This window comes from Camelus dromedarius, chromosome 28 (assembly GCF_036321535.1).
Source record: "Camelus dromedarius isolate mCamDro1 chromosome 28, mCamDro1.pat, whole genome shotgun sequence".
Lineage (NCBI taxonomy): Eukaryota > Metazoa > Chordata > Mammalia > Artiodactyla > Camelidae > Camelus > Camelus dromedarius.
The window spans coordinates 24,516,474-24,544,444 of record NC_087463.1 but is presented as its reverse complement, the minus strand read 5'-3'; the positions used below and the strand labels follow the sequence as shown (position 1 = coordinate 24,544,444).

At 36.0% G+C, this 27,971-nt stretch overlaps 1 protein-coding gene across 1 annotated transcript; it reads right to left on the bottom strand.

The window, feature by feature from the left end:
• Positions 1-27: 27 nt before the first annotated feature.
• C28H18orf63 (chromosome 28 C18orf63 homolog) lies at positions 28-27,971 on the bottom strand. The gene is made up of 15 exons (XM_010998891.3): positions 27,918-27,971; positions 26,877-26,959; positions 25,307-25,475; positions 23,483-23,561; positions 21,590-21,646; positions 18,174-18,285; positions 17,551-17,592; positions 15,962-16,038; positions 10,756-10,865; positions 9,827-9,923; positions 9,628-9,713; positions 8,250-8,433; positions 1,712-2,734; positions 1,437-1,526; positions 28-283 (listed from the first exon to the last, which is right to left on the bottom strand). Exons 3-14 carry the CDS (start codon positions 25,438-25,440, stop codon positions 1,470-1,472), a joined length of 2,058 nt encoding a protein of 685 aa, XP_010997193.1. The 5' UTR covers positions 25,441-25,475; positions 26,877-26,959; positions 27,918-27,971; the 3' UTR covers positions 28-283; positions 1,437-1,469.

Sequence of the window (27,971 nt, the reverse complement as noted above, 5' to 3'; positions counted from 1 at the left end):
TAAAGATATTTCCAACTAACAGAACTACTATATAACTGGATATTTGCAAAGATCTGCACAAGACTAAATATGACATTGTTGTCATAGTGAAAAGTTGGGAACAACTTAAATGTCAATCAGTTGGGACGGTTAAATACATTACACCCACATGCAAAGAAATACTATGTAACTATGAAAAAACCTGTTGAGTGAAAAAAAGCATTTCCACAGCAGTGGATGGAGCCTGATTCCATGTTCACAGGAGTGCGTGTAAATGTCCATCCACTCTCCAGTGTGGTTATCTCTGCAAAGAGGAATTGCAGGCGGGTTTTTAAAAAACATTTTTCTTGAAACTGTTTTGTATTACTTAAAAGTTTTACAAGGGTATATATTAATTTTATATTTGGGGGAAATTCTCTATAATGATAGCCTATTTTTCTCATTATGTTATTCTTTCTAGCTGATGGAATTATTTTTAATTGTAAAGAATTGTGCTAGGTCTTAAGTAATTCAAAGTGAGAAAGTGCTATACTTCTTAAACAACAGAAATCTAGAGTACATTTCATTTATTTATAAAAATGAAAATAAAAAATTTTAAGGCATTCTAGCATATACATCTTTTCCTCAACCACTTACTGACTGCATATATAGTAAGATATCAAAAACTACATGAAACACAACAATATAAAATATATGAGAATAGACTTAAGTATCTTTTGGTTAATTCAAATCAGGCTAAAAATTCTATTAATTATAGAAGGAAACAGCATTTGGAAGAGAAAAGAAGAAAATGTTTTCTAGTCAGTTCATAAAGAACTTGAAATTGAAAATATTCCAACAGTTCTATGTAAAAAAAATGATTTGTGGATATTTTAGTAATATGTTTGTTCTTAGAATAAAACAGATGGCAGAACAGAATCAAATGTAATTTCCAGATGCATGGTTTTGTGAATTCAGGGCTGTGGACTCAGTATTATCAGCTAAATGTCAAGTTTAACTTTAGCCAGCACTGCACAATTTTTCGGAGTAAACTTTAACTTAATGATTAACTTCTGAAACATCATTTAAGGGTAATTATCCTGGGTCAGAGTCCAAAAGGCAAATGTCCTAACAGCTGAGAAATCCTGTATCTTTGGGCAGTGTGCTGCTGCTGTGCCCTGTCCTCAGCCTGCAAAGGCCCCAGAGCACAGGGTGGGAGCCGGCGACAGGCGCCCTCTCCTCCTCCACCCTCTACAGGGGCTTTACAACACGTCACAGATGCTGTGCACAGTCGCTGTGCACAGTCCTTAGCCAAGGGCTGTGCTGTCCCCACCACTTACTATTTCCTTGCTAATTCTAAGGTTTCAAGGAATTTAAAAGTAGTTCCCTTGGTACACGAGATTGGGCATCCCTAAACTCGGCAATTCCAATTTGGATAATGTAATAAAAACTAAACCAGAAGATATCACCTAAGTTACCTGGTGGATAGTTTCTTCTTTCACATCCATGTCTTAAGCTTTAGGAATGATGAGAGATTTCTTAGGTTTTGATTTGTCCACGTTATGTATCTGTAACCAGATTGAAGAATCACATTTTGTTATAAATAAACTGTACACCTGCAGTTGGCTTAGAATAGATACTCTGTTTCTTACTGTGTTTCTGAATGATTTGGGGCAAATTATTTAAATCTTTATTTAGGGTTTTAAAGGTCTATCACATGGTAAACACCACCAGATTAAAGTATTTTTTTTACCTGGTTCCTAGAAGAGCTGGATTGTGTACACTGGACAGTACTGGAATGAGGCTTCTTCGAAGACTTTGAAGAGTCCGGACACAGTTTCCGTTTAGACCTGTGGGCTGTTCTGCTCACTGTGAACCGATGGTCACTGACACCAACTTCTTCAGTTTGACCAACTGATTGTTGCTGTAGCAGTTGGGGATTTTCCATTTCTGTGTCTGACTCAAAAATGTGTGGTTGTTTTTTCACTTTTAGTGACACATGGCTTTTCCCTAAAATTTGTGTTATATATTTGCTTGTCAAATTTTCATTTCCATTCGTTTGGAAGTCAACAGCACTTTTTATTACACCTAAATTGTTATTTGATGTCTGAAATACTGAACTATTAGATCGTGGTTTACTTTCACTTAAACTCAGAGTCGATGATTTTCCACCAGAAGGGGGATTTTTTGTCGCATTTTCACAGGACTCGGTGTTTTTTCCTTGCAGAGATCTATCAGTCTTCAGATTTAAATTTCTAGCATTCATTTGAATGCTGCGATGAGATCTTTTTTGAATAGCTGGATGTAAATTTGGTTTGTCATACTGGGTCATGCTAGTTTTAAGTGAAAACAACTTAGATTCTGTAACAATATGCTGTTTTCTTTTCAGGTTGTCAGGTTCTAAGATATTTCTGTTCATCTGTAATGACTGATTTTTGAAAACTGGTATGAATTTAGGGGCAATATTATGCTGGGAGCTAAAATTTGTGTCTTGGACTTGAGTATTTACTCTGCTGAGCTTTGGTACTTCCAGATGCACTTGTGCTGTCTTGCCAGACAGGGACTTCTTTGTGCTCTGAACAGATTCTGGCTGGAGGGGCCAAGCTGAGGGCAGGTAGGACTTCGGCTGGCTGACTGAAAGCTCCACCTTGTGGTCTGCAGCTATGAAATGTGGTAGAAGATTTTGAACCAGGGCAGGTCTTGTGGAAGGGGGCTGAGCCAGAGAGGACCTGAACTTTTGTTTAGTGGTTAGGTTGGGCGGCTTGACTTTGTTTTCCTGAAAGGATAAAGATTAGGAAATTTAGAAAATGTAATAACGTCCTTAATGGAAAAGAAATAAGATATAAAATATCATCAAAATAAGAATATAATATATAGAACAGGTAAAGAAAAACAAAAAACAAATGAGCCTTATTGAAGACGAGTATATTTCTTATGTTTTGTATCCTTCTTTTGATACTACCCTTTCAAGATAATATTTTAAGATGAAGTTATGTTCCAAATTCTATATATCAACTATAAAAGCTACACACGTGGCGACTACTGTTGTCCTACGGTTGCATGCATGCTGTCGTCTTCCTCAGAAGGCCTTTCCCTCTTATCTCCATTTTATCTCTCTCTACTCCCCAAGGATCTGCTATCAGAATTTGTCACCCAAAAAAACAGGACGAGGTAGCGGTCTTATTCTTTAGTGTGCATGTTCAATCTCCCCAAGAAGATGCTAGATTCTTTGAGGGTATGAATCATGACTTTCTTATTCTTACATTCTTCACATTCTTAAATCCTTCATACAGTTACTAACAAAATATTTATTCAAATAAATTAAATTAATGGAGGAGGTAGTTGCATCTACACTAGGCCTTTCAGAATAAGTAGGATTTGGACTGTAGCAGCCTCTTCATGTGGACTGGGTCCCCTCACACATTGTAAAGCAAGTGTCCCAAGAGAGCAGTAGAAGCCGTTTTTCTTTTAATGACTTAATCTTGGAAGTCATATGGCATCACTTCTGTCACAGGCCTGCCAAGACCCAAGAGGAGGGAACACAGACTATTCCACGAGAGGAGAGTTGTCACTGGTCAGAAGGGCATGTGATCTGGGGCCACCTTCAAAATGGAATAGATGTCAGAGAGCAGTCTGCTTCTTACCAGCTTCAAGCTTCTGACGTCACAGTACAGGTGGTCTAGAGAAGACCTGGTGTGCTTGGCACTGGAGCCACACAGAAACCTGACGCAGGATTTAGAAAGCTGAAGGAGATGGGATGGGGTGGAAGGAGCCATGGCAAAACTCCTACTCCACACCAACAAGCTGCCAGAGCTTATCCCAGATGAGTCTGAGTTGCAATACTGGCCTCACTCAGACTTTTAAGTGTGAACATGGCTCCTGTTTTGCCTCTACCTTCCCGACAATCATGTGGCACCCCAAGCCAGAACTAAAAGGAAATTTAGTAAAAAAGGAATTCAAGGACACATACCTATAGTGTACTCAAGTTGACATAATACAAAGTCACCACAGAGGACAATGCTCCTTCTCCCACCCTGAGTATTTCTGGAAGAAGTGGGAAGTTCCCAAGAAAATCCTGGGTAAGGTTTGGGGTGATGCTGATAGTAGGTGATTGGGCTCATTTTTGTCTGTAGACTTCTCAAGGTGGAGTCTTATCCACGTCAGTAGGGCAAGAAGGCACCCCACTTTATGTCTCTCTAATTTTCAGAGGGCACAGAAGAGGACCCAGCCAACTTTCATGACCCCAAGTGAAGGGATGCAGGGGCTAACTGAGAAGTAAGAGCTGGTCTATAACGCCAGGAGGTTGCTAGGCCGAGTGAAAAGCACGCAGCAACAAAGGGTTTGCACTGTTCGACAGGGCTGCTCTAACAAAGCCACTGCCACCAGAAACACAGCCACTTTAAACAACAGAAACGTATTGTCTCAAAGTTCTGCTGGAGGCTAGTGTGCTGGCAAGATTGCGGCCATGAAAAAGAATCTGTTCCAGGCCTCTTCCCTCAATTTGGAGATGGCCATTTCATATTCACATGGCATTCTCCCTGCATATGAGTCTGGATCCAAATTTCCCCTTTATATAATACCAGTCATACTGGATTAGGGGCCCACATATTCCAGTGTCTAATCATATTTGTAATGGCCCTATTTCAGACAAGGTCACATCTTGTGGTACTAGGGGTTAGGACTTCAATATATCAATTTTGGGGTGGGGAGGGCACTTCAACCCATAGCAGGGTTTGACATGTAGCTCTGAAGAGACTGAAAAAGGGACGCAGCTGTTCTTCTGAAGACCACCTCTACAAAGGAGCTAGGAGAAAACAGTGTACAACATTTTTGTCAAGATACCAACATTTTTGTCAAGATACCATGTCAAGATAAGAAGATCACCTCTACAAAGGAGCTAGGAGAAAACAGTGTACAACATTTTTGTCAGACCAATTCAAATCAAGAAGTTAATGCATCTCGTCTCCCCTCGACCACCCAACTGTGACTATGTGATGGACATGATGAACGGATTGGTGTTCAACACTCTTTCCGCCCTCCTTCCAGCATTCCTTCTAGAGCCTAGAAATCTAAAGTGAACATTTTCTCCTTTGCAGCTAGGGTTCAGGATGTGAATTAAGATCAACAAATCAATTGATTGGAAAGAATATTTGGAAGGAAGAAGTGAGATAAAGTCATACTTCTGTAGTTTCTGCTGAGAATTTTACTTATGAATGCCTTTGGTTTCTCAGTCGCAGAGTTAGAATAGGCCCAAGTGTCCGCTCACCAGCTTGGTAGGTGTCCAGAAACAGAGCTTAGGGCATTTGTTCTCCTGATGTGAACTGTATTAGGCAAACACACCAAACGCACTTCACCACACACCACTGCCCTCAGCCTATGTATGACTTCCCCTGTGCATAGATGCTATTATGGGGAGAATGATTCTTAAATCTGAATGAAACTCTACCTCAAAAAAATGTTTTTTATGTTTTTTTCAGAAGTGATGGAGTCATCTCAAAGTGTCTAGATTGAATTTTTTGCATTTGATGAAAAAATGGTTCAAAAACGAAATTGGAATCAATTATAGAAAATCAAAGAATGGCTATTTTTTCGTCCCTTGGGTTTTATAAATTGTAGTAACTTTTATTTATTTTTTTAACTTTTTTCTTATTGAGTAATAGTCATTTTACAATCTTGTGTCCAATTCTAGAGTAGAGCACAATTTTTCAGTTATATATGAACATATATATTCATTGTCACATTTTTTTTCACTATGAGCTACCACAAGATCCCTGTGCTATACAGTATAATCATGTTTATCTACTCTGCATTTTAAAATCCCAGTCTGTCCCTTCCCACCCCCTGTAGTAACTTTTAAATAACATACTACTTGAGAAACCAAAAGAAAAACTCATTATAGGCAGATTTGTGTAAGATTAGATTACTTGTATTCTGACATGAAACTTAATCTAGAATGTGTCTGAAAAATGCTTATATTCATACCCAGTTTCATCTTCATTTGTCTTTCAGTATATACATCTGAAGGAAATAACTTCTAGGAGCTTGTTTTCTCCCGCAAGCCTGTCAATGTATTATTTATTCTTTCTTTCAATTTCTAAAATACAGTAAATAGCCCAAAGGGGGAAACCTCTAGGCTTATAGTCAAAATTTATAAAAAGATGATAAAAGGGCCTATTGTAAACAGCAGATGAAATCATAAATAATTCACAGAACTTAAAATACTTAAGTGGGCAACAAACTGAAGCTTTGTGAAGTTGTAGCCTAACAGAAACCACGTGCTTTACCACATTATTACCATTATTCTGCCAGGTGTCACTGGCAGATGTGGCTTAGTTGACTTTTAATTTCTAGAACTTTATATACAATTTATGTATCTTTGTACATTAACATAAAATTATAGAAGGAAACCAAAATCTTTAACCTATATTTATATATGAATATAGATCTAATGGAGGCATAGAACTGAGGTAATGATTAGATACAATTTGAGGACTGACTAAAATGATGGATCAAATGTGTTTTATCTATTAAAATCTGGTTCTGTGCCTTGCATCACCTGAGTATTTCCTGATTACAGTTGAACCAGAATTCAGTTAAATTACAGGTTTTGTAGGAAATATGGGGCTTAGAAGAATGTGTTAAGTTTAAAAGATATGATAACATAACATAAATAAGGGAGCAATCATTCAAATCCAGAATATGAGACATTTTCCAGGGTGAACGATCCAGTTTTTCCCAGCAAATAACTATCATAAACAAAAGGGAAGGGAGTTTGTAATGTTACAGAATAAAAGAGATCTAAAAGATATAACAACCAAATGAAATTATGTGGACTCTGCTTGATTATGATTTAAACAAAACCTCTAAAATAAATCTTTGAGATAAATAGGGAATTGGAGTATGAACTAGTATTAGATGATATCAATGAATTATTGTTAAATAATTTAAAAAATCTCTTATCAAAAAAGATGCATACTAAAGTCTTTACAGATTAAATAACAGCATATCTTGGATTCGTTTTAAAATACGACAGTTTACCCCTCAACCCCAAAACAGGTCAAGGAGGAGCTAGATGACAGGCATATGAGAGTTCATTATACTACAGTATTTATGTATTTTCGAGAATGCCTATAAGTTAAAAGAAAGAAAGAAAGAAAAGCTAATTTGGGTAAGCACTCCTGCTAATTTAATTTTTTAAAAGTCAGTTGAGTTTTATCAAGTAGTTTGATCAATTTATTTTTCACTTTTTAAATTTATTCTTTTTGGCACTGCATGAATTTTAGAGCAAACATGAGGTTGTAGCAATAATAGGCAGTAACATTTATTGAGAGCTCACTAAGTACAAGGAAATGTTCTAAGTAGGAGTATTTAATCCTAAACCAAAAACCAAAAACCAAAAAACCCTCTGAAGTACTGGGAAAGACACATGATGTGCCAACCAGATCCCCTTCAAGAAAAGGCTTTTCCCCCACTGCCAGGATGCTGTGAGCAAACCACCTTTGGCAGCTGGCCCCTGCAGGGTCTTCCTCAGTTACGGAGACCTGCATCACCCTAGTACTTGCTGGCCTCCAGGTGGCCCAGATCCAATGACAGATGGAAAAGGGATATAAAGGCCTGGCTATTTTGGCCACTGCAGAACTACGGTGCTGGGCTTCTTTAGCCTTAGTGCTCCTCAGAAGGTTGGCATGGCTATCTAGCACCTGGTTTGCTTTTGACTTCTCCCTTTACCCAATCTTCTTCCTTCCCTGCCATCCGCAGGTGTTAATTCCAAGGGCAGTTCTCAACAAACCACACGCACTGGACTCCATTTCTGAGTAGGCCTCCTAGAGAGCCCAATTTGTGACAAGAGCTATTATTACCACCACTACTATGCCCCATTTTAGAACAGGAGAAACTGAGGCACAAGAGGATCACATAACATGTCCAAGATTATACGAGTAGTAAGGGGTTCAAATGTAGGCAGCCTGTCTCTAGAGCCTTGGCTCTTAACTACAAATCTAAACTTTTTCTAATTTTAGGACTGAGAATCTGATTCTCTGGGATTTAGTTTTAATTTTGCAATGTATTTAACTATATGGCTTTGGTTAAATTATTTGAATGCTGTAAGCTTCAGTTTCCTGTTCTGCAAAACTGAGAACATTTTTATCCCCAGAGTCTATTTTGATGATTAAATGAGATAATACACAATAAAAGCAGTTGGGTTAGGTAGTCCATCACTGAAGGAAAGAGATCCAAGTAATACAGCTGCATAGCATGTCTTAGAGAACTTGGTAGGACATGAAATTTCTTACCTGTAGATGCACTTTCGTTAGTTCTTGTGTGTAGTAGCATGGTTTAGTTGTCATCTTTATGGGAAATCCACATATATGGGGCAGTTTAGATTTTAATTCTGAAAGAAAACTTTTTAACACACCTTCCATATCTACCCTTGGAAAGAACTGTATGGGCTGACTTCTGATGCAACTGAGAGGATATCTGAACAATGTTAAAGAAAAATGGAACATTTTTTTACAGATAAGAGACAGCATTTTTTTAATGACAGTAAGAAGATCTTAAAATAGAATGCCAAAAAGGCACACATAACTAAATCCTACCTACTTTCTACATTGCTCATTCCACATTAGCCAAAGCTGTAAACTATGTTTTCTCACAGGAGTCCCAATTCCTTCTATTTTAACACTCACAATAAAGACAGCTAACAGTATCCTTACTCTATGGCTTTCTATGTAGACTGGCAAGCTAAGACATCCCAAAAGTGATTTATAAAAAAGACACTATGACCGTTATGGGTTATTTTTTAAAAGTGTTTATAATAAATAATAAACAGGTTGCACTTCCAAGAGCAATAAAAATTTAGTGCAGAGAAACAACACATATAGATTGTATTCAAGCTCAGAAAGAAGTTCTTTGAGAAAAGCAGTCTGATGAAAAATATCCTGAAGACCTGGAATAATGTCTTGGCATCTAATGAAGAGGAATAATTGACACCTGTCAACCTTAACTTTATATTAAGATTTGGGTTAGGAAATGTAGAATATAGAAAAAGAACACTAGGTTCCTCCCTATTCCATTTGGAAACTCCAGCTAATCAAAATACAAGGAGGCAGGAATGGTGAAACTAGTACTAACTAAGATGGAAGAGTTTCACCTGAGCACTTGTGTACTATTCATTTGTAGATTTTCTAAAATAACATTAAGAAAAACATTTTCTTAATTCAGTGGAGCACATTAAGTGCAACTGAAGTCCTCTAAACTTTGCCTGTAAAATTAAATAGTCTCCAAAAAGAAAGTTTCATTAAATGACTAATTTTTTTATTCTACCCTTTCAATAATATCCATAATGCCACGAGAGGGAGCCCTTGGCTAAGGAGAATCTTACGATTATTTTCTTACTTTCTACTAGGAATCATGTAAACATTTTTTCTACTTAAAGTTTCTTCTGCTGTCTAAATTGTTGCAGTAGTGTTTAAGGAGGAAAATCATCATTATTTAGCTTATCCTCAAATAAAAATAGGAAAATTCTAGGGAAAACAAAAATACTCATTTGGATAAAAAGAATTATAGAGAAAGTAGTTCCATTTGAACTTAAAGAAGGCTGAAAATGATTACGACATCAGGGGCAGGGAAGCCTGGACGATGAAGTAGGCAGAGGGCATCTGTAAAGGATACATGAAGATCTTTCCTCCTATCATTTTGAAGTAGATGCTGCAGTATATTTGAATATTTCCACAATCTTCTGGAAGTTTATAGCCATACTAAAAATTAAGAACAACGTGGAAATTCTTTTGAGAGAAAACTAAACTTAAGGTTAAATTACAAGAAGCAAAATCAAGTAACTTTCAACATAATATATATTTCTATTCCTTACCAGGTCGTCCCAGTGCACCTGCAAATCTTCATATGAGTGAAAAGGACAGTCAGGAGGTATGGTGTGAAGAATACTTATTATTTGTCCCATTTTCATACTATGAAAAATGAGTTGGTAAAATATTATGAGCCAATGCTTAGATACAGTTTAACTATGTGACTTAGAAGGCTTTCAAAAAGTTTTAGCAACTATTAACACACAACTAATAAGCTACTCACTTGCTCCCAGTTCCAAATACACATTGTTTTAAATCTTAACAGCTAGAATTGTTAGGTGAAATTCTGTTGAACTGATGCAAACAATATGCCAGTTATAAACACAAAATAATGAGTAATATTTCTATACAGAGGTATGCCTGGTAATTGTTAGACTTGAGGGAAAAGTCTGTTAGGAGTTGAATGAATAGTAGTCAAATCTATGTTCCCTATCTACATCTGCTCTGCTTCAATGACCAAATTATTATGCATATGTTGCTATGTAAAGTCCTTTTTCCTAAAAAGGTTAAAATTTCATGCCAATAGACATATTTATGTTAGTAACAAGCCATTTTCCTCCTGAATATAGTACAAACTTAAAACTTAGCTCATATAAAATGATAATGAATCAATTATATGCACAAGTTTGTAAGGGTCTATTGATATTACTACAAAAGTTGTAATTTCATAATGAGATTCTAGAACATTTACTCTTTTAAAACCAGGCTTAATAAAAATGTAAATGTATAATAAAATTATTTTAGTAATTTGACAAAGGAAATTTATGGCTTTTGCAAGTATGACAATATTGCTTCAATACTCTTTTAAAGTTATAATTCAGTTTCAAAACTTCACATAAATGGTTTATACTTTTGCACACATCAATGTTGAAGCAAAATAAGAGAAAACAACTGTGTCTTGAACCACCCTAGATACTACAAATTGAAAGCTCACCTTGGTAAAACGTAGCACCAGTTGCTTAAAATCGAATGTCCCTCAATAACAGCATTCTTGTTAGTACCAAAATCCTTTATAATACTCCGAGAAATATCAAATTCTCTTAGCTTTTAATAGAAATAAGATTTTAATGCATAAGCCTTTGAAAGAATTTGGCAAACACAATAAACATTAAAACACAGATTTATTATACACGCACAGAGTCAGTTATAAAGTAGTTTCAAAGGCTAAATTACACTGAATCATACATAACCACTTTATATATTGTAATCAATGTTTCAGCTGACCATTTCTCCCCTATCCAGCATATTAAACATTTCATGCCTTTCCTCTTCCAAACCAAAGCTCCTATTTTGTATTTATTTGAACCGGTTTTCAGTTTCTCTAGTTACGTTAATTTATGGGAAGTTGAATCTCTTTCCAAAGGAAGGTATTTACATTTTGTCAGTGTAGCATCTCAACTAAATTTATTTGTTTTGTTTTTTAAACTGGAGAATGTGTTAGGGAGTTATACCTCTACCTGGTCTTCTGGAGGGGAGAGGACAGCCAATACTCAAGACTCCCACTCTCTTTTTGTATCCCTCTTCCATGTCCTGAAAAACTTTTTCCCCTGGTCCTTAGGTGTCCTATCTGTAGGATATTTAAGCCTGTAGGCAGCACCACAATTTGCCTCTTACAGGTTTCTCACCATGGGACGTGTTCCTGGGGCATTTTCTTACAGTGAGCCAGAGATAACGGAGAGACCCCAAGGGAGGCGAAAAATAAAGGATTAATGGTGAGAGGACACTGTATCATGTTTAGAGAGGATGGTTCACAATCCCTTGCCCCTATCATCATACATCTTTTGGGAAACAATGTTCTAATTTCATTGCCTACTGCTTTTCAATGAACTCCAGCTAACCTGGCCAATTTTTTTTATTGCCTGGACAAGTCATAAGCATTTCAGTAATGCACTAGCTTAAAGCATTGCCCCCACTCTGATTTATCTGAGTCCTACCATACCAGTCTTACAGGCCTAGATCTAGACCCACTTCCTCACATTTGGTGACTTATCCTTCTCTGAATTCTTATTGCATTTATTAGACTAATGGAAATGGGGAGCAGGGCAGAGCAAAAAAATAGAGATGTGGGAAGGGGAAGATGATAAGTGCTGATCATGTTGTGAAGACGCTAAGAAAGAAAAGATACCTATTGTGCTGTGCACTGGAGATAAATCTTGTACTGTGATGTTCTATGCTTAAGAGGTTAGTCACCTAAGCTGTATTATAAGAAAAAGATGGTCAGTGCAGGGATGGCTATGAGCATCAGAAAAGACTGGCTGAAGGTGGATGAACAGATTATTCAAGGGAAAACAGAAACTGAAATTGAACTCAGGGAATATAGGTATCAGGTCAAAATGTTTGCAGTTCATAGGTTCTCACATACACCAACTTACATAGCTTGAGTTTATATCCTTTTGGGTATGTCTATATTGTTCAGAGACTCAAGCCAACGGCTGCAGGGATCTCTGTGAGACTAGAACTAGTCTATATTGGTCTTCCTCAACTTAGAGTTTTCTGAAGACCACCCAACTCTTCACCAGATAACCCAAGAGACTCTGATTTATCTAGGGTTTATTTTGAACCCTTTGCATTTATTTACTTCACAAATATTTATGTGTCCTTATGTGAACAAAGCCATAGTGTTAAGAAAATACTCCATGAATATCACTTCATATAATGCCAATCTAAAGAATCTGGACTTGATTTTCGCTGGGCAATATTGAGATACTCAAGAAGCAAAGAGGACTCTGAAGTCTTTAGCTGGGTACCTTATTGGCTGTTGATGCCATCAATCAAAAGAGAAAATTCAAAGGAGGTACAGAGTTGAGGTTGGGGAGCATGACAAGTAAATAACTCAGTTTTAGACATAACTGGGTCTGGGTACTATTAGTACATTCATGTGAAAGTATCTAAGAGAGGACAGACAAGCGGAAATTAATCAAGAATGTTTGGGAGGTATCATTGTATAGGTTCATCACTGGAATGGGTGAGTTTGCTAAGAAAAGGAAAAGAAGGTTCAAACAGAATCCTGGGACCAGCAACATTTACAATGGATAAGAGAAAGAAGAGCCATGAATGAGTGGAGGAGAACATGGGGGGAAAAATCAGTTTCAGAGAAATCAAAAAAGGAGATGATTTTAAGAAGGGAAGGTGGAAAACTGTGTCAAAGTTCCAAAGGTTTCAAATATGAATTTCCTCAGACATCTCCTTTTTGTCTGAACTCCTACAGAAATGCAATTCCTATAATTACTTTGATATTCTACTGCCAAAAAACCTGATATTTAATTGTTTTTTCCCCCAATACTTATTAGGTAAGCACTTCTATGGGACACAGAAATTTGAGCCAAGGCTAGGTGAAGAAGTAGGATATAGTATAGCAGAAAGAACAAAATGGAAGGACAAAACCTAAATCCTGAATCTCTTACATGATGACCTAGAACAAGTTACTTAATCTCTGTGTCTCAGTTTACTTATAAAATAATAACAATAGCTTTCCTTTCTGAACCTCTACTATGTACACTTGGTGTACTTCATCCCATTAACCTCCCAATATCATATGAGGTTAGTATCATTACTCCCAATTTACAAGAACATTGAGATCCAAGGAGATTAAGTAATATGCCCAAAGAGGCATTGCTAATAAGGGCAGAACTGGGGATTTTTATGGGGTTCTAAGCCTACACTGACTTTTTTTTTAGGTGTGTGAATTTAACCAGTGCTGAGTACATGTTCCTTTCTCCTGGTAAGTTTTGTGTGTGAATGCCTTTTCTTCTGACCAAGATAAAAACTTCTAGAAGGAAAAGATGTCTTCTATCTGATCTGATGTCTGATCTCCCATGGGAATCCGTGGGTTTCTGTTCCTGCCATAAGTGGTGGATCAGTCTACCTAATTCTAGAGTTCCAATAGGTCACATTCTCCAATAGCTGTTTTCCTTTTTCAGTAATAAAAAGTGTGACCATATATATCAGTTAAAATGAATAAAGTGGAGACCAAACTTGAAAATTCCTTAGGCAGACAAAACCAGTTAAGTCACAAAGGCAAAACCTAATTTAGCTTGTTCTGCAACACAAGCAAAATTTAACTTAGATTATTTCTTGTAAATGCCTCCAAACATCATAAGGGAAATTTAAATTGTGTTCCAAACTGATGTAACTCTTAATCAATCCCTTCATTTGAAAATTCCATTGCTATAACCAGTCATTATAAAGATTTAACAGCTTCCACAGTTTCACTATATAATTCAAACTGATTTTTAGTGCACAATAAACTCTTAATAAATACAATTTTGATTGATCTTATTTTATGTTTTAACATAGCCCAGTTCATACACATTAGGCCAGTATCCCATAAGATTAGTGTCCCTTTCACTCTTAAAAGTGTTCATTTTGGATGATGAATTACATTCTCATCCTAGTAATAAAGATGGCATTCTGATCTCTATACACCTTACTCTTTTTCATCATTCTCTAATTGGTTCAAAACTCAGGTATATAAAACAGAAGTATCATCTGTAGAAATTCGAAGGGCAGTAAGACAGTATTAGTCCTTCAGAAGCTCCTTACAAAGCAAGTTGGGGATATAACAATCAGCATAACTCTAAAAATACAAATAAATATGTGAGCATGGAGCAGAATAGCGTGAAGGTTTAAGAGGGTGGGAGAGCACACTGAGTTTGGAGCTGTGGAAAAGTTCCTCATCAGTACAAGATATCATGGGATGCTGCCCATTCTGACAGAGAAGAACAAACCTGAAATATACATGACAGCCCATTCTCATGGCTTTGACTCCTAGGATTGACCTTTAAAGGTATAACACTTTCATTCATGTATAGATAAAAAGAGAATAGAGAATAATATTTGTCTTGTTGGAGGTTTACAGGAACATTGTGCCTTGACGTAAGTCGGCAGTTGCAAGAACAACAGATTCTGACACCAAGAAGTTTGCAACAACCAGCCACACCTCCTCCCCTTTTAGTATAAAAGAAGCCTGAGTTCCAACTTGGGTGAGATGGTTCTTTGGACTAGTCCACCATCTTCTCAGTCTGCTGACTTTCTGAATAAAGTCACTACTCCTTACCCCATACCTCTCTCAATTTGTTAGCCTATCATGCAGCAAGCAGTATGAGCTTGGACTTGGTAACAAGTTTAGCTATTTATATTCAGGTCAGCTTTCCTACTGGCTTACATAATTCTTGAGGGCCAGAAAGTAGATCCTATTAATTTTTGACTTTCCTATTGCTTCCACATAACAGGTAATCAAAAAATTAAAGAGAAATGAATGGAGTAGCATCTGAGCTAGACTTTAAAGAATGAGCAGAATGTATAGCCAATCAGAGAGGCATTCTAAACAAAGGAAGAGTCAACTGTCCTATGCCTGATATTTCTCAACCTGGATACTACTGACAATTTAGGCTGAAAAACTCTTTGTGGGGGTTGGGGTGGGGTTGCTGTCCTGTGCACTACTGAATTTTTAGCAGCATCCTCGCCTCTATCCACTGAATGCCACTAGCAACACATTCTTTTCACTTTGCGATAACCAAAAATTTCTCCAGATATTACAAATGTCTCATGGGGAACAAAATCACTCATTTCACTCTCCACTCTTCTCTGTTGAGAACCACTGTCATGGAAGAAATAAGATAACATTTATTCAGTTACCAATAATGTGTAAGGTTCTATGCTGGGTGCTGTGAAAATTAGCAAAATAAAAGACAAACCTTACTAAGATGGAAAAAAGTGTTATATGTAAAAATAGATGTAAAAATAAAAACCTATCATAATGCCAATGGGGGAAATTACATTTAGTACAAGCTGAAATAGCACTTTTAACATTTGGAGGTAAAAGAAGAGGCAAGTAGTGGGTGCTGAGGCAGGGCAGGATTGTGGAGTCTTGAATGCCACCTAAAAAGATTTTTGAGCAAGAGAATAATATGATTAGATCTGCACTAAATTGACAGAATGACGTTTTCTTTGGTTAAAAAGATTTAGGACAATATCAATACATCAGGCATTTAATAACATGGATTTTGATAATAAAAAACCTTCATATCACTCTTCTTGTTAAAAATTAAAACCTACTAGCATGTCAGTAATAATAAAAACTACATTAATTATATAATAAGCATAGGTAGATTAATTATAGAAATCAAAATATGTGGTACCTGAGGTGGTGGCAGTCTGATCGTGTAAGCTTCTATACTTAGGCAAACTTGAGTTTCTGTTACATTGATGTCTAACACTGAAAATAAAATATTTATCTGTGAACTTTCTGGAATTATTACTCCATCCTATTAAAGAAAGTATTTTAGTAACAAAAAAATTACTTTAACAATTTATTCAAGTTAGAAACAGTTAAGAATCAATTTTTCAAATAATGGTAAAATTCAAATCATCACTATAATATTTGACTGTCTACTGAAGAGATATCTAAAAGAAGACAAAAGCATGAAACAACACATATGTAATGTGTAGGGCAGGGTTACAATAAGAAAGATGAGATATCCCACAACTGGGAAGGAAACTCAGTAAATACCTTATAGAAGTCTGACATCTATTATGCGTGAAAAATGAAGGCTCTTCTTACATTAGAAGAGGGTACCGCGCCAGGCTTTTGACTTCTGCAGTCTTACTAACAAATGTCCTTGAATACACAGGCAGATATATTCCAGACCTCACAGAGCCCCAAGGCTTCTACCTTGCTTTCTCATAATTAAAATTACTCATACAAATTAGAAAGCATCACCTGGAAAAAAGCATGAGGGGGCTTCTGGTGTACAGGTAATGTTCTTGATCTGAGAACTGGTTATAAGGATATGTTTAGCTTGTTAAATCCAATGAGCTATGCATCTATAATTTGTCAGTTTTGCTGTATAATATTACATTCAGTAAAACTATAAGAAAACATTCTAACGCAGGAGTGAGGAATTTTGTTCTTCTAAACTGGCATCTTGAATCTCCAACAGCTGTAGTCTCCTACAGCTTGTGTTTGGGGCTGGAACTAAATTTAGGTAAGGAACCTGTTCATCCAGAGCTAAAGCACAGTGACTGCCACTGTCAAACTTAAACATAAATCCAGAGCAAGGAGGGCAGATGGGCTTCAGCTCGAAAGTCAATTCAGATTGAATAGTTTGTGGATTGTAGGTGCTAGCACGGGAATTAAGGCTATGGCCAAACGGTGGTGAAAGCTACCATGATTAATAATAATGCCCACTTGGGCTCGGGATTTCTACCTATCTGCTGTCTCTGGACTACCCTTTAGGAACATGTCTACCTGTAACACAGCACACCAGTGAAAGAATTAGTTTAGACCATATTGCAAACTGTGTATTCTAGATCATCAGCGTCTCTTTAGACAGTCTTTTCTTTTTTAAGGAAAAGAAGACTAATGTATTCATACGCAATAAAGTATTTACTTACAACAGTACTAAAGAATTTTTATGATATGGCTCTGGAAACTATACATTTTTGTGTCTGAAGAATTAAACTCCTTTTTAGTTGTAATTTTCTTTGGGTAGAGAAATTCAAAATATAGCTTTAATTCCAATTAAGAGAACTGAATTTTTTCTCACGTAGGTAGAATACATTTTGAACTAGAGGTGATTTCCTGAGTGAAACTGTAATTATAATAATATCTGATTAAACTCCGATATAACCTAATCATCAAGACTGTAACAACCCAACAATCTGTAACACTGTTTTTGTAACAACCACTATTAATGTTTTATCTATTAACTTATGCATTTTTACTTACCAACAGCACTTTGCTTTCCCATCTGAGAAAGAAATTCTCTTCCTTAAAAAATTCATAGGATATGCCATATTATTATAACTCATAAATCATGCTTGATGTAACCTTTTTATGTGAAATTATCAAAGCTAAGGAAAATGCTTTAAAGTGCAGTTTTATACAAATGAGTATCTGATGACAGCTCAGAGAAAAAATACAATCGCCAAAAAGTATCTCTCCAATTAAAAGGACAGAATTCTTCTCTCAAATATTTATTACTGGTATAAAATACTTAGAAAACAGTCACTGCAACACAAAATTCAGAATAAACTTTCGGTTCCAACAATATTGGTAATTTGCATTCATTTTATTATAATGCTCCATGACTTATATTTATTCCTTTTTAAACATCAAGTATTATATAATAAAAAACATTTTCTTCAAAGAAACATTAGGAGATCTCTTGGATATAATCCCTAAGAAAGAAGATGACACATGTTGTTGCAGGCTTGCCTGAGAATGCTTGGTTGGGGCTATGCTTTAAAAAACATTCCCTAAAAATAATATAGCTTGAAATTAAAAACAGATGTACATAATAGAAGTAATCTACTACAGAGAATCCTAATGACTGAAAGAGATAAAGTCACCTTGCACCAAGAGATGGCCCATTTTATTCCAGGTTGGAGCAAGTCTAGCCGTGAGTGAATATGACAGGCAGCTTTGAAGAATTAAAGGAATTACTCGTTGTGGAGCCTCCATCTAAAAATATTAAAGCACAAAATGTAGGAAAATTCACAGCAATTGATATGTCCCTATAAACTCATAGAAAATGTCTGTTTAGATCACAGCTAACAAACTAGGTTATCCCAGATATGTTATAATTATCACTACAGCTAATCCTATCTGGTTCTAAGTTTAAAGATGTGTTAAAATATATTCACTTTGAAACTATGACTATATTGGCCAAATTCTATCTGCTTATCCTGGACCAATAAGCCTAAATTCTTAGAGCGCCTGTGCTAGGACCTTAAACTTTACTTTGTATTCTGATCTATACAAAGGAAACAAGGTCAGAACTATGTTATAATATTCTTCATTATTGTTCATTCTAGTTCAATATCAGAAAACAATTATATATTTAGTAGTGCACACATGCAACCAGCAGAGTATCTCTACTAGTACAGAGTTTCAAAGATCAGAACCTTCACTTCCGACCAATAGAAGTAATGGGATCCAGATTTATTCTCCCACTTGCAATAACTGCAAAACTGGGTAGGTTATATGAAACAATGGCTCACAAGACACAGGACATCAAGTAACAAAGAAGAGAAAACCCTAAGAGATGGGAAACCTATGATTACCCCAGCATATTGATTAAAGAGGGTTTCCAGGCTGCAGTGCAAGGAGGGGGAAACCTGGAAGAGGCAGTGGGCTTCCTGAGTTGAATAGACAGAACTGAGAGTCCAAAGAGGCCAAGAAAGCTACGGTTTTGAGGGTAAAGTATTAGAGAGGAGAGAGCTGTACAGAGAGAACACTCTGAGATCAGCAGAGTCCCTCCTTGAATATTCAGGTGCATATGGAATAACACGTATATAAGGAAACTACACAGGGCTTGGGAAAGAACCAGGGCTGTATGCTACACAAACATCCTTGCAAATATAGCCCAGAAGAAAACACTGGCACTCCTGCTAGCAAGGCATGCAGAATAGTCAGAGAGCCAGCGAGAACTGTCTCACAATATTATCTACTCCTTTTAAAAAAACATACAGTTGACATACAGTATTATGTTAGTTTCTGATTTGATATTTGCACACATTATGAAATGAGCACCACAATAAACTAGTAACCATCTGTCCCCAAGGTTATTACAGTATTATTGATCATATTCTTTATGCTGTATGTTACATCTCTATTGTTTATTTATTTTATAACTGGAGGTTGGTACCTCTCAATCGCTTTCACCTCGATCCACTTCCACTCCCAGTAACCCTCCTTTGTTCTCTGTATCTATGAGTTTTTCATTTTGTTTTATTTTGTTTGTTGTTTTTCAGATGCCACATGTAAGTGAGATTATGTGGTATTTGTCTTTCTCTGTCTGACCTAATTCACTTAGCATAATACCCTCTAGATCCATCTATGCTGTTATAGATGGAAAGATTTCTTTTAATGGCTGAGTAATATTCCATTGTGTATATATACACACCACATCTTCTTTATGCATTCACCTATTGACAGACACTTAGGTTGCCACCCTCATCTATGTACCATTTGGTTTCTGGTGAATTTTCCCAGGATGCAAGTAATTAAATCTGTTGGTGGTGGAAGGAATCAGCTCTGTTCAATAGACAATTTAATTAAGGCTATTATTAATAGGACTCCAAGCAGCAGGATGAAACCAATCTGCAATGCTGACCTCAAACATGCCCCCAGGGTCCCAGATGTTCATTAAACATCTGCTGTGATTACTATTATGTAGAAAGTATCCATATAGCGAAAAACTGAAAACAATCATGAAGGCTCAACAAGGCTGGGAAAGCATGTCAGGTTGGAAGAAAGCTCATGAATAACAAGAAATTCAGGATCTGGAAGTCTGGTGAAGGGCACAAAACATATTTACTTAGTAGGAATCAGGAACTAGGATATATGGTGAATGGATAAGGTTATAAACCTTTAAAATCCTTTAAAAAATTTTAAACATTTTGGACATGGGGCAGCTTGAAGTGATAAAGTCAAAGGTGTGAATTAAAAGGCTGGAAGAAAATGCTAAACACTAATTGTTTTTATTAGTGTACAAGGACTATGGATGATATGTTTCTTAATTTTTAATTTTTTCTCGGAATCTTAAGATATATATAAAATGATGATATTTGGTATAAATATTTTTATTAAATCAATGTCAAAATGTTATCTATTCTTATGCTCAGAAAATAACTGTACTGATCTTTAGCATTCATCTCTAAAATAATATTTTATCTAATCTTTCATAACAGATTTGTCAAAAAAACCCCATGATTTTGACCTTTAATTCAATATATTAATAAGAAGATTAAATTCTCCAAGAGAAGGCCAGTAAGATAGCAAGGGAGTCTCCACTAAACCAAGAGCTGCTTTCCACAATAAAGGACAGAATTTTGTAGGGGGCCCCGGAAGATCTAGGTTCTAGTTTTAGGTGAATGATATACTCTAAATTTGGTCCTCATAGTTCATATATAACTGTTTCAGGATAATCAGATTCCTTAGATGACCAAAGACTTGTCTAAGCAAAAAGATTCAACTAAAATACTTCCTCATTGCTCCTAAAGAATACTGCTTTCCCACAGATTGTGAATGATGGCTGAAACCAGCTTTCAGGTTATTCAAAAACTTCTCAGGGAACTTCAAAGCCCCACCAGATATTGCTGAGGCACTATTGTCCTTCTAGAACTTATAGAAAGCATCTCATCTTGGAGATGACCAAAAACCTCATTATCCCGAACACCACTTAATCTTGGAACAGAGGCCAGCAGTGATGCCTGGATGGGCTGCTAGAATTACCAAGGATACAGTGCCTCAGAGACAGGGGGAGATGTGAAGGGAGCTCCAGCAAAGCCTCCATGGCCGAGTAACTGAGACACGAGAGGTGCTCAACTCCACACATTCATTTTTTTCCTTCACTAAGATCCAGACACTCATCACCATGGAGAATACAATCTATACTGTTTGGTTCCCCTACTTATTAGCTATGTGATTGTGGACAATATTTTCACCTTTCTGAGTTTCATTTTCTTCATCTGTAAAAATGTGGATATTCACTTCTTAGAAGATATAGATGGGAAACGAGATTATAAATGCACGAAATGCATAAAATGCACGAAAGAAAGTATTGAACAAAATTAAGCCTCTTCCCCTCTTTCTCTACTAAATGTGCACAAGATAACTGCTCTGGGAAAAAATGTTGGGTTCTTTCAAATGTATAGCAATAACTTCTGAGAAAGATACCCCAATTTTTGTTTTATGACAAAAGAAGTGGAATACAAAATAAGTATAAATACCACCTGAAATTATTATCTTTTTTAAAACTTACCTTAGCTCCATATTTTTCAATGTAGGCATTAAGTTTTCCAGCTTTATAAAATGGTATCTATAACAAAAATCCACATTTATAAAAAGGACTTTACACAAATATATCATTAAATAATGTACTACATAAAGAATTTAAACATTATACAGCAGAGGGCCCAGCAGAGGGCCATTATCCTAACAGTTTCTATGCCTTGGAAAAAGAAGTAGGTGATAAGCATTTTCTTCCTGAAATAGAATCTGTGGGTACATTCGCAAAATGAGGAAAGCCTTTCTGGGAGTGACCTGAACCCAGCAACTACATAAAGGAAAAGGCCAATAAATTTCATATAACAAATATTCAATACCTTTCTTAATAAACAATAATGTCTTAGACATGAATAAAGAAAGTGAACACAAGTGGAAGATCAAGGGGAAAGTTCAAAAGGCCAAGGTGTTTCAATTAACCAATGAAAAAAACAGAAACTAAAAGAAGTTATTATTTTTAACCTAACGGATTGGCAGATATGTAAAAACTGCTAATACCTAGTGTTTGTGAGGATGTGGAAATACAAATTATCTCAACACATTGTTTATCAAATGTAATCTAGTACAAGCTTTTCAGAGTGCAATTTAGCAGTATGTAGATTATAGTTTAAATGTGCTGCAATCCAACATCTAAGAATTTAACCCACAGAAACTGCCAGACAAGTAATGATATAATTTCAATGATGCTTTCTGAAGCATTGTTTAAAACAGCACAAGACTCAGATGTGCATTAGAAAGTAATAATTAAATTATTATACATTCATACAATGAAATATTTCACAGATTTAAAAATGGGTAAGATATATATACTGACACAGAACAATATCCTAGAGGCTGTTAAAGGGGAAATGAAAAGTAAGTTTCAAAATAGCATGTATAATAATCCCACTTTCTACTTTAAGTATTTTTGTAAACATTTTTATATCATGTACTATCTTTGTAAGAAAGCAAAACATATTTTTAGATAGCTATTTTCCTCTTATTATTCTTACTAAGATAAAGATATCAGGATTAACTAGAGCTCTAAAACAATGTCCTCCTTGTTCCATAAATTTCTGGGTAGAAAAGAACACAAATAAGATACATTAGTGTCTTCTTGTTCACCAAGAACTTGTCTTTCTCAAAAACAACATTAAGGATGAGAAGATAAAAGATGGACATACAACCATATAACCTAGAAGAAAAATAAAAGACCTGAAGATTTTGAATGGCCTAATGGCATTGTTAATAAATGTCAATTTCAGTGGATTCTGGGGAATTAAAATCTCAAAATAAGAGGACTTTCAGAAAGATTTTTGACAAAAATCTCAGGATAATACGATTTTTATAAAGACTCTTGGTACTTCATTTATCATTCCTAGGTATATATGGCACTGGGAAATATATTTCTTCTGATTCTACCAAGTAAGAAAAAAAGCTTTTAACGTTAATGAAATTTCCAAATTAAAAAAAAAACTGTTCACCTAAGTTCTTCAAAAACAATTGGAGATTTGTTGGTATGAGAAACTTCTTTTATATTTAATGTAATTCTAAAGAATAAAATACAAGAAAAGGATTAAGCTTGTGCTACCTTTAAAAATGATGCTATAATATATTTTATTTATTAATAGTCTTTATCTTAACATTAATGACAGAGAAAACTAAATATGAAATTAGAGCCACAAAAATGGATCTTAAACCTCAGGTATATCAAAGTTAAGAGTCATTAATGGTTTGATCAAACTACAACATAGCATAATTTGTCTTCATAAACCATCTTCAGTTTGCACAATAATTAATACTTGAATTATTGTTTATCAATATTGCTCCCAATAATTAGTAATAATACTTTATAAAATGTTAAAAAAAACAAAACAAAACAAAAACTAACCGCCATCACCACCCAAATTTGGGTAAATATTCCAGGTACAGGTGATGTAAAGATATCTTGGTACAAAAACAGCAATTGCCTGTGGAGATGAAATGTATTAATTTTAAAACGGATTATTCACTATCTGTTTTTACTTTATCAGAACATTTAAAATTTGCTTAGTTCCAATCAAAAGTTTGAGTTTCTTCTAGGCAAGAATTTTATCACAGATTTCTATATCTCTCCCCACATTTACCATGGTACCTCAAACACTGTAAGTGATCAGCCAAGATTTGAAATGAGAGAATTATAAAGTTTTGGATATATTAATATGAAAACTTGTCCACATCTGTTTCCTAACATCTTTCATATGTGAACCAAAAATTCTCTTTTAAAACTCCATTTCTATCTTAAGTTTAGACTTGAAAAAGTCTAAACTATGAAGAATCCCGCTCTTTTAACTGTTTCTTCCATTTTCCTTTTCTTTTTTTATTTTAAAGTGGTGGTCAGAAGAAGTTATCAATTACCTCCATGTTAGAACTATTGATTAGATTCCTTTTCTTCAAAAGGATTCTTTTTGCAAGCCAGAATGAAGTGGGTAGCAGTTTTAAGTTAGTATTCAGTAGCCAAATGAACTTACAACAAAAATCATCACAATGCAAATTACCATCAATAATTTTGTTGGAAAATGTGGGAAAAAAAACACGAAAGGGAATAGAGTTGGAAATATAAAAAATTTCAAAATTTTTAATCACCAAGGAAACAAATTTTAAAAACCAGGAGTGTGTGAGTGTGGGGTTACATCAAAAAGTGAGATGGGTGAACCTATTTCTCGTGGCCTATCTTTGTTAGAACTGTGGTGCAGCAGGTTCTTGCTTTTGCAAGGCTTTTCCTTGTCTGACACAACCATGTCTCTGCTCTCTCTGTTCCAGCCTCTTTATCAGTTACTGAAATGATGAGTCAAAACACCTCACTCCAAGGGCATGGCCACCTTCAATATGAGGGCAAAAGCTGAAAAACTGTCTTAAGGTTTTCTACCTATTTGTTTTCCAAGGGGGTCACAAGTAAATGCTCCAGTATGTATCAAATTACACCTTAGCAGGAAGGGTATACAGACTCCTGTATGCACTTGAGTGGGAAGATACAGAGTGAGGAGAAGAAAATGTTTGTAAATAAGAAAAAAAATGGAGGAATGGCAAGAGCATCTTTCTTATTTCTGGCCCCTAGCTTATAAATGTTTGTTCCTCTCCAAGAAATTCAGTTACAGATATAACCTTGTTATGTGTTCTAATAGTCCTTCTTTGAGTGCCTCAAACAAATTAAGAGATGAATACACGGTGGGTCCTCAGTAATCATGGAGTTGTACTTTAGGCTGCAACTAAGCTGTTTTTCAAAGACTATCTTGGCTCAGATATTTCAAGACAGTTCTTGGAGAAATACTCTTTAGAAATACTCCTACATTGACCTGAAAATTTAAAAATATGAATCTAAAATGTTTACAGTATCTTGTAAAGTGCTTCATAAATAGTAGGTACTCAGTAAATATTTATGTTTTGGGATCCTGATTTATAGATTAACATCTATAAAATTTTTAAATTAAAATATCACACAAGAAGTTACAAATATAGAAACTCAGTACTGAGATATTCTATCTCAAGTATTTTAAGTCCTTCCCTAAATGTAATCCAATATACCTGGTCAGAGCAAAACTGAATTCCTTTACTTTAAAATCATATAAACAGATTGAGTAAATTAAGTATATTGCTTTAAAGGAGATACTATTAAAACAGCTCTTACAGGTCTCAAAAAATTTAGAAAGTCTTAGTTACAAGATGTATTTTTTACCTGCATATCTTTAGTTGGGTACTCCTAATCTCAGTATCCACCACTTCATTACTCAGTATTATCCTGACAGCACAGAGTTTGCTTAAGTCTGGAAGTGTGATGAAGAACAGTGACTGCTGCCTAGAGTCATTCATATTTTCCTGTTGAACGAATGTCTCAGCAATCAGGCCTTTAAAACAAACAACAAAAAGTTAGTAAACTATTTTACCAATAGGGTTTCAATACCAACCCATCACAGAATATTTGATATCGTGTTGGTATAAGATGATAAAAACAAGTTAGCAGACATCAGCTGTTGAATGTCACTGATATTTAAACTTTGAGGTTTTCTAATGATAATCTAGGTAATCTTTTGGGGGTACAAGTTTTAGTAGGATGTAATTCATATAACATATAATTCACCTAAAGGGTACAATTAAATGGTTTTTATTATATGCACAGAGTTATGCACCATCACAATATATTTTAGAACAATTTAGTTACCCCAAAATATAATCTAGAATTTTAAACCTGCAGTTGTATACCACAAATAGAATAATCTGAGTACAAATAATACAAAAACCCAGCAATGTGTATTAAATGCCTACTCTGTCCTGGGTATTAGATATATTTCTACCATATTGTCTTTATTTAACAAAATACTTCTAAAGTTCCTGGCTGTTCTTAAGTTTCATTTTGTTTTCCAGAAAACAAAATCTTTCCTATGACAATAATAACTTTTTAAAAATCAAAAAGTATAGCAAAGTCTTCTGCTGTTTTAGGTTATCTCTAAAGCACTTCAAAGTCGAGAAATATATTTTTCATCATTTCACATGAAATAAAACGTTTACTAAGATCTCAACTTTTATGTAGTTTCCTTTTCCACTCATTATCTGGTTTTCAGACTTCTATTTGGGACACATTTTACAGCTGATAATTCACAGAGCGTACCTTTGGAGTCTATCTTATGTATAACAGAAAAGAAAACTGCAGTGTAAAAGTAAAGCAAAAGATTTAAGCTCAATTTCTCTACTGCTGTTTGAGGAAGGCTGGTAATGCCCTCCGGCCCCCTGACATTTTTCTCACTCAAGTCCCACAGTGTTTGAAATTTTCATCATTAAAGATCACTTAATCCTTTTAAAAATGGAAGTACTCTTAGAATGGTTAACACAAACTCCTATAAAGTGTTAAAAGACCTAATCAAGATGATTTCTGATGTTAAAAATAAAAACATTCCTTCTTCCTCTCTGCTTTTCTCTCTTCTATTGCTACTATATGCTCACTATTGTGAATTTTTTTTAAAGATGAAGTACGAAGTTCCAAGACAAATACAATCTACTTCACAATTTTGCTGAAAATTCACTTCTTTGAAGCATTTTAGTAAAGAATACCTATAATGAATGAGGTAAAATATAAAACAAAGAATTGACTGTGGCTTAGACCCAGAGGTACAGTGTTGCATATTTCAATGAAAATAGGTCAAAAGACCAGGGGCGAAAGTTAGAGACTTGTTACTTTCATTTTTAAAACACATTTCTCGCTAAGATTACTTTCTGCCTCATTTCCCCTTTAAATCTTACAGCAAAGTTACCAAAGAATTCCTGTGAGCGGGCCTCCCCTTGTCTCGTCAATCTTCAAAGACTGATCAGAAAATTGTACGAAAACAACGTTGACCTGTTCAGAAATAGGCAAGATATTTATTTTATTATTTAGAATTATATCAAAACCTTATTTTTTCCAGTTCATAATTGGCAAAACCTACAAATTTAAAGTGTTTCCTTTTCTGAGATTGTATAAGAACTATATTGTAACGCTCAAAACCCGGACACATATAATACACATGGATGAGCTGTTAACCTTGTTCAGAGAACAGCCGCAGCACGTCTACCCTGGTGATAAGTGTTTCCAACGAGCAACAGGTACCCACAAAATTCTACACTGGAGTGACGTGACGTCTAAGCAACTTTCAGCCCCAAGGAGCTTCACTGATCTCCACCTCCGAGAAGGCCCTTGGTGGGAAAAACACGGTCAGGAGCTCAGATTTCACGCTGGTCCCACCGATAGCTTCCATGGTCCACCAGCAAGTGTTCTCTCCGCGGGGCCGCATTTCCTTGCCCACAGCGCGGAACTGGGTGGAAGCATCTCTGGGGTCTTTATTTAGCTTAAATGCATTCTTTCAAAGGCGATGCTATAGATTACTGGTTAAATAAGATGCCCTAAAACTGGAACCTGTAGGCCTTCGTGAAAGAATGAATCTTTGATCCTTTCCTTTTTTCCTTTTCAAAAGCCAGGACCAGCGCTCTTCAAGGCGCACAGGCTATCCTGCTCGCCATTCACGCCCTCCACAGACTCGCCCGCCCGCCCGGGGCGAGCAGGGCCCTGGAGCGGGGGTCCTGCCCGCCCCTTCCCTGCCCGGGTCGCTCCTAACGGTGGGAGCATTAGTCGTTAAATGGTTTTAAAACTGTAAAAGCGATGCCTTCAAAGCCGTCGCCTCCTGAGGCAGACGCACGAACCTCCTCCCTCACTGTGAGGAAGCGGTGGGGTGGGCGGCCGAGCCTGCAGCGGCCTCCCGCGCCGGCCCGCTCCCTCTGGCTCCCTCAAGCAGTTGTCTCCCGGGTCAGGCCCGACCCACCTCAGCGGGACCGCAGTCTCGCGGCCAGTCGGCTGGCTTTCCTCAGGGCCCTCT

Excerpts from the sequence above, each read along its gene's own strand:
- C28H18orf63 (XM_010998891.3), bottom strand. The coding sequence starts at position 25,440 with ATGAATGACTCTAGGCAGCAGTCACTGTTCTTCATCACACTTCCAGAC. Across the intron at positions 18,286-21,589 it reads TTGAAAAATATGGAGCTAAG|ATGGAGGCTCCACAACGAGT; the intron begins GTAAGTTTTAAA and ends TAATATTTTTAG. Across the intron at positions 10,866-15,961 it reads TCAGACTGCCACCACCTCAG|CTAAGAGAATTTGATATTTC; the intron begins GTACCACATATT and ends TTCTATTAAAAG.